The 15468-nt window shown below is 39.2% G+C and overlaps 1 protein-coding gene across 9 annotated transcripts in view; it reads right to left on the bottom strand.

Annotated features, from left to right (window-relative positions):
* The window catches only part of ANK3 (ankyrin 3), a 675561-nt gene that overhangs the window by 54214 nt on the left and 605879 nt on the right, over positions 1–15468 (bottom strand). For all 9 annotated transcript variants that reach the window (XM_059170184.1, XM_059170185.1, XM_059170186.1 and 6 more), the window contains 2 exons: positions 2183–2394; positions 749–956 (listed from right to left, as the gene is read on the bottom strand). In XM_059170184.1, coding sequence (XP_059026167.1) covers positions 749–956; positions 2183–2394 — 420 coding nt within the window. The remainder of the gene's footprint in view (positions 1–748; positions 957–2182; positions 2395–15468) is intronic.

Here is a 15468-nt window from a genome sequence, read left to right as displayed (position 1 = left end):
TAAGTGCAACTTATAAGTGCAAATAACTGTTGTTCAGAAAGACAATGTAATTCTTTCCTATTTTTTTTTAATTTTTTAAAAAAGACAAGAACTATCAAGAAAGCTAAGCAGCAGCAGATTTTGTACTGCCCAAATCATTTAATTTTCCAAGGTAAAAAGAGGAATCAGCCACTAAAACTGCTCATAAAAACAAAACAAAGAAAAACAATCTTAATTTAGTACTTTCTGTTAAAAATCGTAGTAAGTTAACTAAATGAACTAAGCTCTATTTCAGGTGCTCATCACAAAATGTGTTCTCCTGTCCCTGCAGATTTGGTCTATTGGTTAAACTCGGGAACTGAGTGGTGAGAATCACGTCCTCTGCTCTGCCCTGCGCCTGGTGCTCTGTGGGGCTTGTCTTCTCCAAAGTCTGTCCAGCTTCCTTTAGTCTAAAGGGTGTTACAAGGTCCACCACCTCTCCCTAGGTCCCTGAGAAATGACCCAGATGATCTAGTAGATGCTGCATTATTTCAATAACCTCAAAAGAGCACTATTATTACTACTACTACTGAGTCATGATCTCAGCATCCTAAAGGAAGGTACAGGGATATCGCAGATGAGGGGATGGACAAGTCAAACGCTTTATTTATTTAATCTTTTTCCTAGTCTCATAAAGTTGGCACGGAGGCTTCAAAGGCTTTACATGTCCATACAGAATCACTGCAAGTTGCTAGCCTCAGCAGCAAGTAACGGGACAAGGGGACCCCACCTGTGATGCTACAGAGCAGACGCAGGTTCGGTGTGGTGTCCCCCTTGTACCCATTGGCTACGCCTTCACCCGAGGGCGGGGGCACCGGAATGGTCATTGTGATAGGTTTATGGAATTTCCTTCTTCTTGGTTCCACAGTGACGATTGGGCTAAATGTTGCTTTGTTGCCAAGGATCTTTTTCACAATTTCATCAGGAACAGGCTGGGCCTAAAGACAGAGAAAGGACCTTAGGTGGAAGTTAACATTTTCTCTCATTGGGAAATTGACTTTTTAAGTAAGGAGAAAAAAATAAAATAAAAACAGATTCTCCCGTCAAAAAAAAAAAAAAAATGTCTTTCTTCTTCATCCTTTCTCACTACTTCAGGAGGTCGTAAAAAAAGAACCCAAACAACCTCATGCTGTAGCAGAAACTGGTCAGTGTGTTTCCCCAACAGAATATGGACAACACGAGCTTGTGTGACAGAGAGGCAGTTAAGTCTCACAACGGAGAAGTCTTTTGAGCTGATCCAAATAAAGATCAGCAAATACTGAGTCTAGTGTATCTTAAACCTATGCGGGATATCCAGTAAAAACATCACAGAGGAGATTTGTGCCCAGGTAAGAACTGAGGTGACTTCAGAGGTAAGTAACAAAAGCACATTTAAGATTTCAGTTCGAGATTACCAAACCTAATGTCTTCCTTTTTGGCTTTTTTGCTATTTGGCAAGATACTCAATTTGGGAGACAGCTGAAGGGAACTTCTCGGCTCTGAACTATAAGGCCATCTCCTTAGCTCCGAGTGGGAACTGAATACCTTCCCAGTGCTTACAGTACTTCACTCTAAAAAACCTCACAAGAAGAACCTCAGTCAAACTATTAATTACTATATTAATTGACACAAATTAAATTACTTTCCTTATTATTTTATTTTTTCAGTAGGTTTAACTGAAACAAATAAACGTAAGAAAGACGACTCTTGCCAGGATGTTTAGTTAGCTTTCCAAACCCAAACAAGTTCCAACTGGGTTTGGATAAAACCCAGTATTTATGATGTACTTCCATCAAAATCTGAAAGCTTGCAAGTATCCTTATTACTGATTTTTATGAAACAGCGTCTTTCTTATAAACCAAGTCAAATGTGGTTTGTTTCTTTAATGGTGTATTTGCTCTTTGGAGCTCCTGTCACTCCAAATACCAATAACGTATGGTTAACAGAACAATCTTTCATCAGACCCAAGTGATGCTTTTAAAAGAAAAACCCTAAAATACGTACCTTTATTGAATAAGCCACCAAGCTTACTTTATACTTAGCGCTTTTCATTTCGAAATAGGTTAATGAATCCCCAAATGGCCCAGGGCTTTGATTAGCAATACCATCAGGATGAATTACAACAACTGTTTTCTGAGTGGAGCAAACGCTCACAGGCTCTTACATAACATGTCGCACATGTTACCTGGAGGCCCACTCGAATCCGTTTGGTTAAAGCCCCCTCTGGGAAAGAAGCCTGGACAAGGGGCACAGTGGTACTGCTCAGTATTCCGCCTTCGGGACCAATCTGGTTGCTTTCCTGCTTAATCCTCGAAACCACGGCAAAATACTGGGGAAAGTCCTTTGTGATAATCCTGCAGATCCGTTTCTTCCCTAGCTCTTCTGGGCTGTCAAGTTCTGAAAAGACAAATGAATGAAAAAGCCATGAGAGTAAGCCTATCCTAAGATACCTTAAGATAAACTGATGTGTAATGTTGATAGCTAAAAACGACATATCCAGTAGTCTCAGCGGAGTTTCAAGGATGGAGAGAAAGCTACATGACTTTAAAAATAATTTAAAGATTTGTAAAGATACTATAAAAGCTATTCATATAGAGTATTGTAGAAAAGTGCTTCTATTGAAGAGGAACGAATGTCTTCAAAAACTGAAATGTTACCTCCTATGAACAGAGCTCTCTACTCTTTAAGAAGAGAGACCTCCTTCTGTGATGACTTCCAATAATATACCCTCAAACAGCCAAAGCAGGAGTGAGAAAAAAGCAGGGCCTCACAAGAAAGTAAGAACTTAAGGATGTCTAAAAGGCTCTAAAACTTTATTTGAAATCCTCTTTAAGATATTGCCCAAATGATTAATATCATCATCTCCAATCTCTGTCCACCCACCAATAACCCTCATGCATCAAACTCAACCTGTCCACAAATGGACACGTCATTCCTTCTGTCCACTGCCAAACTTACTTCTTCCCCTTTGTCCTAACTCTGGTAATGGACTTAGTTTGTCTAGTCCTCCTGTCTAATAGTTCGACTCACTTTCCTGGATACTTCACATCGAGAGGTGGATGTTGAGCTGATTCCACGTGGCAATGGCTTGTTCTCTTGCCAGTCTCTGTCTGAACCCTCTTTGCCTTGCCTGGATCACTGAGTCACCTCCTAACCATCTCCCTGCCACTCGCCTCTCCTGACTCCAACTCATCCCCTACAGTGCAGCCCGATGGGTTCTCTTCCAAAAGCCAGATTTTATTATAATGCTGGTCAGTTTAACTGAAATAAATGGTTTTAAAAATCATATGAAATAATAGCCATTTGAGACTAGCCAAGAGTATTTGGGAAAAATAGCTTTGTGAGGGACAGTTTATCTTGTAAGATTTAAAAACTTATCTAGAAGTATCATAATAAAAGTTATATGGACAGACATATAAAAATTTAAGAAATATATATATAAAATTAGACAAATAGGTCAGAGGGATAAGAACAGAGCAAGAAATAGATTTAAATTTATATATATACACACACATACATGGTGTATATGTAAGTCTATATATATCTACTTCTATATATTATATATTATGTATTTAAAATGAATATATTTAAATCAAAGTCATATATTTAAACTTAAATCAGTGGGGGAAAGAGGTCTTATTTAAGATGGCACTGACACAAATAAAAATCTATTTGCAGAACAGAGCTAAATCACGATATCTTAGTATATATAAATATAAATTCCCACTGGATAAAAGACTTAACTACTTAAAAAAATTAAGGTGTTATCATAAAACAATCAAGAGAATGTTTCAGCCATGGTTAGGAGAAATTTTTGTATTCATAACTGAAAACCCAGAAGCCTAAAAGGTCATTTTGACTATAAATACGTAAAGTTTTCCATGGCAAAAATAGCTTGAAAGACAAAAGGGAAATGAGAAAAGATAACAGCCACATTCAACACATAATGGATTGAAAGGCTCAATCCCCATGGCGGCTCCTGAGTTATCAGAGATGACAGATGAGCCAACAGAAAATGGCAAAATACTGTAAATGGGCGATTCACAAAAGCTGAAAACTGGTCAGAAAAATATAAATTAAAAAGCTCAAACTTGAAAATTTGCATGGAAGTACTGACTTAAACAAGATACGACATAAATATCTGAGACTAGCCAAGGGTATTTTTGGAAAAATAAATTTGTAAGGCAGAACTGGAAGTATCATGATAAGACAGTTATATGGGGACATCATGGGGGTGAGGGAGGGAGAAGTTATTTTAACATGATGACCGGGAAACCTGTCTCTGAAGAGGTAATAATAGGTGAAAAATGCGAAGGGAGGGGGGAGCCAGGCTGGTAGTGACTCATTGGTATAAAGCATATAAAGTGAGGAAAGAAGAAGATGCAGAGCAAAACGCAGAGTCTGATCCTTTTCAGGGAAAAATGTCATCTGCACATTTGTCTACATTTACAAGAAAAATTTGCATTAGAGACATTCTAAGCCCATTAGCAATGGGCCACTTGAGAGGGATGGGCCCAGGGAGGTGAGGACGTAAGAAGACAGTGGGTTTACATAGTTGGGGTGGGTTTGCTACAAAATTAAGGGAAAATCCCCAAATTTCAGAGAGGGATGTTGATTTTGTTTTTGTTGTTACTCCTAACAGCCCTCTCCTCAAACCTCTGAAACATACAGTATCCATCCTACCGTTTTTTTAACTATGAACATGTTTGCCTCCTTCATCATAGGACTGAGATCATGGCTTATTCCGAACTAGCAATTTATAAAAAGGTAAGATGGATGGTTAGATAGATGGATCAGGGACATTTTCTCATTTTATAGATTAACCATCAAACTCTGAGGTGGGAACACCAAATTAATTGGCAAATGGGAGAAACAGGATTCCACCCATATCAGAATGAAACTAGAATTTGGCCTATTTTGTTTTGTGACCATCTGCTTCTCCTCTGCCCTGTTCAAAACTAAATATTGCGTTCTTAGTGAAAGAAAATAAAACAAAGGCAAATAATTAAAAAAAAGGTTACTATAGAAAGACAAGAAGGAAACAAAGATTTGCTCAGGAAAATATTCTGCAGAAGTTTTCACCTATTCAGCAATTGACAAAATCAAAGTTTTCCATACAGAGCAGATGTATTTCCCTCCCCATGGTTTGGCTTATTTTAAAAAGTCTGAGTTCCCAGAGTTCATAATTCATGCTGCATAATTCACTACCAGAACCGAGAGAGTTCTGATCATTTGTTTCAGTTGCTGTGTAAGCCATCAGCCTCAGCTAAGCAGACATTTTTATTTTTTACCTCAGCCTCAAACTTATGATTACCTTCTCCTTTAGAAATAGTTTCGGACTCCACAGAGTGCAAGCAGTTTAGGAAGACTGTGCTATGAAATTACATCCTTCAAACAAGACAAATTTCCTGACTCTGTGTGTAACAAGCTGCGTATCCTGTGAATATGACATTTCCTCAACATCAGTCTGCACCCACCAGGGGCAGCGAGGCACCTTCTGAGGAACTTGGAGCAATACATTCTTCTTAGCTGCGTGCGTGTGTGTGTGTGTGTGTGTGAGAGAGAGAGAGAGAGAGAGAGAGAGAGAGAGAGCCGCATGTACAATTGTGCAGAGTTAAGGGGGAGACAGCCATATCACCCCTGGAAACTCTAATAGCTAAGGACTGGGAAGAGTGGCCCCTTTGTGTCATGGGGGCACCCAGGCCATGCTTCTGCTCTGTTGCCCTTGATAAAGCATTAAAACCACCGCAAATAGAAAGCGAGCATGTCCATCTCAGATGCAGCAGATGAGTGGAAAATGGAGAAGCTTGGGGTTCTAACTCCCCACTTGACGTCTAACGTCTTTTAGGATTTGCCAGTGGTTCTGGGACACTCTGTGTTGTACCCACTCTTTTAAACCTTCTAGCAATTTCTCTGTCACCATTAAAATTTGCATAATTATTGATCTTCAATGATGTCTTTTAACAGTTTTTTTTTTAAAAGATTTATTTATTTATTTAAGAGAGAGTAAGCACATGAGCAGGAAGAGGGGCAGATGCAGAGGGATAGAATCTCAAGGAGATTCGGGGCTCCACACGGGGCTCGATCCCACAACCCATGAGATCATGACCTGAGCCAAAACCAAGAGTCCGACGCTCAACTGACCCACCCAGGAGCCCCTTTTAATAGGTATTTTATTAAAAGGTATTTTATTTTACTTTATTTTTAATTTTTTTTAAATTTTATTTACTTATTTGACAGACAGAGATCACAAGTAGGCAGAGAGGCAGGCAGAGAGAGGAGGAAGCAGACTCCCTGCCAAGCAGAGAGCCAGATGCAGGCCTGCTCCCAGGACCCTGAGATCATGACCTGAGCCGAAGGCAGAAGCTTTAACCCACTGAGCCACCCAGGCACCCCAACAGGTATTTTAAAGATAAGCCTCAGTCCAAAGAAACAACTACTGTGTGAATTTCGGACACTGGAATCCCCAAGCAACATTCTTTAAACAGGAGGATACACACATCGCCTTCTTGAATTACTCAGAATCCCAGGCCTCTGCCTGATGAAATGGAGAAAAGATACCTCCCCTCAATCAGGTTACATTCTCTTTCTGTGTGTACTTATCTTTAACTTTTTTTCTGAGAATAAAAGTCAATACAAATGTAAAAACTACAAAAAGTATTTAAGTATTGGTTTATAAGAAGCATAATCTCTAACAATTAGAGTGGAAGCCTGGGCTATTACGCACAGAGAAAGCTGTGTAAGTAAGACAATGATGGAGACAGCTGGGAAACGGTGAGAGTCAAGAGCACGAAGGGAAAACCAGGCAGTAAGATTACCATGGAATTCTTACGGCCTGAAAACCTATCACAAGATCTTACTGGTCATCGCACAGGACAAAGGTTAACTAAATTATGATATATTCATACTATGGAATACTGTGCAGTAAAAAAGAATGGGGTAGAAGTGTACATTTTAATATGTAAATCTCCAGTCCATATTAAATGGAAAAGTTGCAAAAAATAAAAAATGTGATCACAATCAACTAATCCCATCTCCACACGTCTCTGTATAAATTCATACAATTCATACAAAATTTCAGGCAAGGGGAAAGAAGAGGAAAATTATAATGACTGTATACTTGTGTACTACTACATGGGTAAGAATACTAATACTAGTATTTAATAGTATGATGTACATAAATATAATAAATGATATAGCAGAGTATTAACACTTTATAGATTCAACTCAAGCAATATTTTCTCTATTTCTCACTTTAAAAATAGGAAACTGAAACAGAGTCATGAAATGATCTTAGCTGTGTGTTTCAGGTAACTAACAACCCAGCTGACTAGGGGAGTCAGCGGGAGGGATGAAAGCTCTCTACACTCAGCTACTGGGAAACCCTGACCCCCGGCCACATCCCCCATCATGAGACCTTATCACGAGGATTTTTATTCTATTTATAATTTTGATAAACTATTAATGTATATTAAAATCAGATTTTCTTTTCAGAAAATGTGAAGTGACCAGTTAAATTACACTAAATTAACTGATGTCTGATTGAGGCCTGGTACATTGTAGGTATTCAACTAGTATCCACTGAACAAAGACCTCAGTGGGAATCAATAAGACGCATACTTTTTGAATCAAAGAACCACATAATTCTTTAAATCTTGCTTTAAAATATATGTAGTAGTAGGGACCGGTTACTGTTTCCTTCTTTAACAGTTTTTTTTTTTTTTTAAATTGTATGTAGGATGTGACTCTTGTCTTCCTACTTTTTAATTCACAGTAAATTTTATTACATCCATGTATTTATAAGAGAAATTACTTTTGACTTAATGGATGTTTACTCAAAGGGTGTCAAACTCATCTGAAAGTTCTATGTTGCAAACTACAAAGGTATGTCAGGAAAGTCAGACTTCCAGGCAAACAGTGATAAAGTTTGATAATGTAAAAATGAACAATGCCAATATTCTTTCCAGGACTGAATTTATTTGTATTCAGATTTTAAAATGGTTTATTACTTAGGTCAGAGAGCAGGAATGTATTACCAAGGATCTTTGCTTTGCTTCCACTCTTGACATAGATAAACCCCCCCAAAAATTCTACAAATGTGATACCTGTGTTCCATTCATCCCCAAAGGGAACCCAGCTGTGTGTGCCTCAAACCGGCTAGATTATGAGCAACACCAGCGATATCTATTAAAGGCACAGATTCCCAGCCTTCTCTTATGGAGATTCTGACTTGGTAGGCCAGGGTGGGGGAGGAGGGCACCTGGAAAGTTACTTTTCACACTCAGTTCAGGAGACTTTCTGACTTGATACCTGTAGGAGGTGAAGTCTTAGTAGACTCTCACCAGTATCTGTCCTTAAAAACTCAGAACCCAAATTATTAAAAACATGACAAGAGGATCCTATGAAAAACATCTAAAGGATGGTTCACTATGAGAAGAAAAGCTTATGGGGCAATAATATCCATTAGTTTTAAATGGCTTTGCTTCTTAAAAAAATTTTCTATACCCTTTGGTAGCTATACAATTAAAGGAGAAAATGACATAGAAATAGAGAGCTTCTTACCTGGGGTAATTGATAATGCCGTAGACTACAAAAGGACCCTGAATACCCCTTCTGTTTAATCTGCTACTGTTTTCACAAGAAAATAAGATTAAAGAGAAAAGAAAGAGGTATATTTGAAACAGGTAGTTTTGGTCAGGCAGAACGTTAAAAATTTACACTTAGTGAATGTCTAACTTTGTGGCAGGTGAGTTACTATTTCGCCCACATAGCAGTTGGTAAAGAGGATGTCTAAAGTTCCAAGAAAGGAAGTGACTTGCCCAAATTGACCTGTCTGCTTTAGAGCTTAGAAGGTAGGTCCAGGAGGGTGGGGGAGAAGGGGTGAAGTCACATAGACATGAACTTCGCCCACTATTTAACACAGTGTCTTTGCAGACCAGCTAGCACAGGGGTGGTGGTTGATAAGTGGATGAGTAATGGACAGATACACAGATATCCTGGTCCAGAAGGTGATATGGCTTCTTACTAGTCCACTCTATGAGCAGAAAGCCCTGATTATAGTGGCATTTTCTGCTGTGCAAGAAATGGAAGCTAATGTCCTATAGTTTCCTTAACTCACTGATTAATGATACATTTCTTAAGCACCTTGTAACACATTTGGTTTCTTTATAGGCAAAAAGTGGGGCAGCTCTCTCTGTAACTGAGATTTTTCAACAGAGCAATAAGAATAAAAAAATGCTTTGCAAATATAAATGGTTATGGAGATCATAATACAATGAAGCATAAATAAAAGGACAGAAATCATGTCCCCACTAAATGAGTTAATCTTTCAAATGATCATCCTTGATCAGCTTTGCCTCACCTTACCTGCACGTGATTAAATGTCTGAATAACTTGCTCCAATGGGACCATGGTTCTTTTTCTTAGATCAAATTTGTTTTCTGAAGGCTGTTTGTGAGTGTGAAGGTCAGGTTTGAGTGTGAATAGCCTAAAGAAGGAATACAACCTCAAGACTTCACAAAGAATGATTTCTATACCTACAGTTCAATTTCTTTCTTTCTTTTTCTTTTCTTTTCTTTTTTTTTTAAGATTTTATTTATTTATTTGAAAGACAGAGATCACAAACAGGCAGAGAGGTGGGCAGAGAGAGGGGAAGGGAAGCAGGCTCTCCGCTCAGCAGAGAGCCTGATGTAGGGCTTGATCCCATGACTCTGGGAGTGGGAGGCAGAGGCTTTCTCACCCACTGAGCCACCCAGGCCCCCTACAGTTCAGTTTCTAGTTAGGTGAATATTCTGTGCAGCTTGCTCCTCTAAAGAGTATGTGATACAGGGAGTGGGGGGAAATGGAGTCCTAGAATGTTAGAATTCAAAAGGGCAAGCTAGTCAGTCTAGGTCTGTGGAAGTTAGTGGAGATAGGTGCCTTGGGTTCAGATCCAACCCTCGACCAGTGAGCTTGGACTTTGAACAAGTTCCTGACCTTTGAAGCTTATGTTCCTTGTGTCTAAACTGAGGACAAGAAAAGTTTCCTCTGGGGTAGATAAATTATAGAAAACCACTAGCACAATCCAATTCATGTAATAATATAGGTTAAATATTCTTAGAAGGTCACACAGTTTTGGAGGAGAGAAATACCAGAAAACCACTCTGTGGCAGATCTAAGGTTGGATTAAAACAAAACAAACCCCCATATTACCTTATCTCTGTATTTCTACAGTATATAATTATATAAAAATTAAAAAACATGTTACCGTAACTCTATTTCTATAGCATATAAACCTTGATTGATATCATTTAATTTCATTCCATTTTTCAAAAGAAAGTTTCACCAATTACAGAAAACTAAGTATGAGAATTTATAGATTAATTGGGGGAAATGAAGGAAATAAAAGACAAGTCTGTATCATTCATCACTGGCTATCGAATATGTGGAAGAGCAGAGTACTTATAATATTGTCACTCAAATATTTCAGAAAATTGTGGACATTCACCTCCATGGAATTCAAGTTCATCTTCACCTGAATAATCAAATTTTGTAACAAGCCTGTCCAAGATGTTGCAGGAAAAAAAGCCCAAAACCAAGTGGTACAACTGACCCTTCTTCCTTAATGTAAACATAATAGAAATCTTTTCAATTTTGATCAACTTTTATTTTGAAGTAATTATAGCGTCATGGAAAGTTGCAAAGAGTACAGAGAGAGCTCATGCACATCTATAATTTGAGTAATTTTTTAAAAAGATTTAATGTATTTATTAGAGAGAGAGAGAGCCAGGGAAGGACCAGAAGAAGGAGAAAGAGAACCCCCTAGCGCTGCACATACGGGGCTCAATCCCAGGACCCTGAAATCACGCATGACCTGAGCTGAAACCAAGAGCCAGACGCTCAACTGACTGAGCCACCCAGGCGCCACTACACTCTCAGTAACTTAACTTATATTCTATTCGGTTCTGGCATCTGCTTTATGTCTGCCTGGATCAGCATTATTTTACATCTTTAACTATGCAAGAAGATGCAACATCTTCATTACTCAGATTTGTACAATGTATTGAGTGTTAATGATGAAGCATGTCTTGAAACAATGATGTATCTACATGTTTCCCCTCCAGTTTTAGCAATCTATATAATTTCTGACAATCCTATTTCTTAAAAGTTTTTTTTTCCTTAAAAGTATTTTTAAGTGAATTTCTAATCCTTATTTGCCCTTTACCTGCCACCCAGACCTCCTCTCCTCATTTGGCTGTATCCCTTCCTTTAGAAAGTTGCATTCTTTCTTGGGTATGGGTCACTGAAGTATTAAGAAAATGTATTGTTGAAAGTGGGGACAGATGCCTGGATACAAAGCATTCATATTTCCATTCATTCAGCATGGTGAGATGACAGTCCTGTGCTAAGAGCTGTCCGGGCACTGGGCATATGGCTGTCAACAAGTCAGGGCCAGTCCCTCTCCACAGGGACTTCACAGCATATCAAGGAAGACAGCAAAATTCAAAGTTGCTTGTTACAGAAGATGACCAGCCAGATGTCGTGGCCATATTTACCAGGTGGATCTCACTTACTCTGGGGTTTAGGGAAGGCTTTCTGGGAGAGAAGTCAGGGAGCAGGTGTCTGGTCATGTCAGAATAATCACTCCAGGGTTTTCCTCCAGGATTGCAGAAACCTAACATTCTCTGCATCTGCTTCTCTATGTGTATTTTCCAGGAAAATGTTTTTCCATATTTGCTTACTTTTCCACTTAGGTAAATAAAAAAGCATGGCTTTCAGGCGATTAGCTCCCTTATGTCACTTTCTTCTACCTTTTGTTTAAACCACTACTAGTACATCCAGGAAGACAAACCATATAATCCTGCGTTCAAAACCAGGATCATATATAATGTTTGAAAGCTGAACACCATAAATCAGTAAGACTGTGTCCAGCAGATACAGAAACACACTGAACTCCAGGGGGCCTACACTTGCTGTGTCTGCCATACTGGCCTCCAGCCACATCTACACTGAATTAGTAAGGCTTACACTCAATCTCTCAGACTTGCTTTCCTGTCCTCAGAAGGCTAAGAGCCCCCTTCTGTCTGACATGTGGGTCAGGGGTTTGACGTCATTGTTTTGACGCACAAATGTTTCATAAAGACATGTAAATGCCGGCAAATTCACATACACAGGCATCCATAAATTATTATCCATTATTAATGCTCATTTGCTTTGGTCCCATTCTCATTTGTTGGCCAGTCAGTGTGGGAAACTGTTCTAGCGCAGGTTCCTTTCCTTCTGCAATGTGATAGTGGTCATGCAACTGATTTAAACTAAATTTCATGGCCACCGATAGAAAGTCAGTCAGTATTTTGTTATGGTTTACCAGACACTATTTTGTATGCACTGCTCCCCCCGCCCGTAACACAATTTCGATTTGGTTAAGTTCAATTTTACTTTTTCCTTCAGAATTTTTCAAGTTTGTTAACAGATCTGTCCAACAGATGGTGCTGTGTACAACATTAAGCCAGGCATTTCACTTCTCGTGGCTCAGCTATTGCTAAAATCGGGACTTGAGGCTTTAAGATTACTCTTTGTCTCCTGGCTGATAAATTAAAAACAAGTTCAACCGAGATGAACCAAAATTGCAATTTTTAACTGAGAAGTATGTATTTTCTGTAGTTACTGTTGCTACAGTTAGATAATAAATTATGGGAAATTTGTTTTCTAGTAATATAACATTATAGCTATCAATTTCTCTTTCCTGCTCCAATTTACAAAAAGAAATAACATAATTCTTTAATTACTATAATTAATAATTAATAATTACTTAATAATAATAATAATTATTATTATTAATTATTTAAACTTTCACTCGGTATCATGGGAAAGTGAAGCAATGACAACAGCAAGGAAACATTTTCCTGGCATTTGTAGCATTGTTTGGGGACCTTCACCTATACTTGATTCCAATACAGTGGCTGGGGTTTTAAAATAACAGCATAATCCTTATATCCTCAAAGCTTTCTTGTGATGCTTAGGTAGCAATGATCTTGATTTTAAAACCTCATAAATGTGGATACATGAGTCTATACACTGTCCAGAGGAGCATTATCTAAAAAAAATATATAATGCAAGCCACATTTGTAATTTTAAATATCCTTTTTTTAAAAAAGATTTTTCTTTATTTATTTGACAGACAGAGATCACAAGAAGGCAGAGAGGCAGGCAGAGAGAGAGAGAGGAGGAAGCAGGCTCCCCCTGAGCAGAGAGCCCGATGCGGGACTCGATCCCAGGACTCTGGGATCACGACCTGAGCCGAGGGCAGAGGCTTAACCCACTGAGCCACCCAGGTGCCCCTATAATTTTAAATATCCTTATAGCCACACTGGAAAAATAAAAAGGAACAGATTAAAATTAATTTTAATATTATTTTTTATTTAGCCCATAATATCTAAAATATTGCCACTTCAACATGTAACTAATGTAAAAATTATTAATCAGATATAGATTTGTGGGGTGGGATATACTTTGCCTATCTGCTGTGTTTTCCACTCACAGCACATCTCTGTGTATAGTTCCACGTGCTCTGAGCCACACGCAGCTAGTGGTGACCACAGTGATGGCGCAGGATGGGAGCACTTCTCGAGCTCTGCAATTCTGAGACCTCCAACGATGAGGGATTCTTCTGCTAATCAATACTCCCAGTTCCAGCAAAATCACAAACTACAAAACACCCCTTGGGATCTAGCACTGGAGGCACAATTTTAAACACGTTCAATGGAACTCCATGAGCTCAATTAACTGAAGATTTTAAACAAACTTATTACGAAGTGGATTGAACTTGGTGCACTTTAAAGATGATGTTTTTGGGGGAGCAGAATGAATATTTTGCATGTTGCACTATCTTTTTCTCAGCAGAGACATGACAAGTGCTTGAATAAGACCTATGTCTGCTGCCAAAGAGGAAAGTTGTTCCTGCCACGTGATATCCTAGCGGTAACAGCAGGTTCGTCATACCCAGACCACCTGTTTTCTGTCATTCTAGCCTCTTTCTTCAGTAGGAGCTTTGCTAACACACCTGCTTCATTAGCGTAAACATCAATACGCTTTTGTCTCTGGGCTCACCAGAGGCAGAAATTAATCTTAATTCCACTGTATTTTGCAATGACAGTTTTTTCCTGAATGCATCTCATCTCCTTTTGAGTCACAGAAGAACTAAGATGGTACCTTGATGAGTCACGGAAATTTTAAATAGCAGCTAACATTTATGTAACATTTTTACTCCACACAGAACACTTTCAGAGACATCCTTCATTTGAGAACACAGAAAGGTGAAGGAGTATTACAGAGAAACAGCTAAATTTGGAGGCAGAAGTCTGCATTTTAGAAGTCTAGATCCAGATCTTTTTAGATTTCCTGACTGGGTGGTGGTGATGGGGAGGTAAGAACCAGGACCAGGGCCTCGGCTAGCCTTATGTGACCTGGAAGAGGGAGCCACAGGGGCAGACACCGCCCTGCTGGTAAATGACTTGGGAACATTAGGTTAAGAGACTTTGTCCTGCAGCCACTGTTGGAGCAGATGGCTCGGGAGGAGAAGAGTCAGGATTTTAGCTCCGACCTGCTCTCCTGCACAACTGTACGCAGGCAGCGGCAATGAATCCTACCACAGACTGAACGGTTCTCATGTATTGGCCTTGGGTGAAGAACTTTACTTACATTAGCTTGTCACTTTCCCCTTGGTTCTCTGTGAGGGACCTTCACTTTACAGACTGAAATTAAAGTTTAGGGAGATTTAGTGCTTGGTTAGGGTCGCACCCAGTCAGGATGGGAATTCCAGTCTACGGGACGTCCACAGATCCTGATCCTAACCACATTACACTGGGAAAATTATCCTCTTCCTCGAACCTGTCTTGCCCTGAAGTTGCTCTGACTACTGAGTTATTCTAACTCCTCAATTCTAATTACTAAATTGTGCATTTGGAAAGGCTTTGCATGTTTTGAAATACTACAGAACCATAACCTCATTTTCATGATTGTGTTTAGTCAAAATCTGTTATCAAAATATGGGTTAAGATGATTTTTAGGGGCGCCTGGGTGGCTCAGTGGGTTAAAGCCTCTGCCTTCGGCTCAGGTCATGATCCCAGTGTTCTGGGATCAAGCCCCACATCGGGCTCTCTGCTCAGCAGGGAGCCTGCTTCCTCCTCTCTGCCTGCCTCTCTGCCTACTTGTCATCTCTGTCTGTCAAATAAATAAATAAAATCTTTAAAAAAAAAAGGTGATTTTTAAATATTTGGGTTTTAAGCTTAGTTATAAAGTTATAGTTATATTAGTTATAAAGCAGGATTCATTTATGTAAGAGGGTTAAAAAGGAGACATTTATGAAGGGCAACTGGGTGGTTCAGTCCGTTAAATGTCTGCCTTTGGCTCAGGTCATGATCTTGGGGTCCTGGGATTGAGCTCCCTGCTTAGTGGGGAGTCTGCTTCCCCCTATCTCTCTACCCCTCCCCA

This window comes from Mustela lutreola, chromosome 4 (assembly GCF_030435805.1).
Source record: "Mustela lutreola isolate mMusLut2 chromosome 4, mMusLut2.pri, whole genome shotgun sequence".
In the NCBI taxonomy this organism is placed as follows: Eukaryota; Metazoa; Chordata; class Mammalia; order Carnivora; family Mustelidae; genus Mustela; species Mustela lutreola.
The sequence above is the reverse complement of the archived record's forward strand: the minus strand, read 5'-3'. Positions and strand labels throughout refer to the sequence as shown.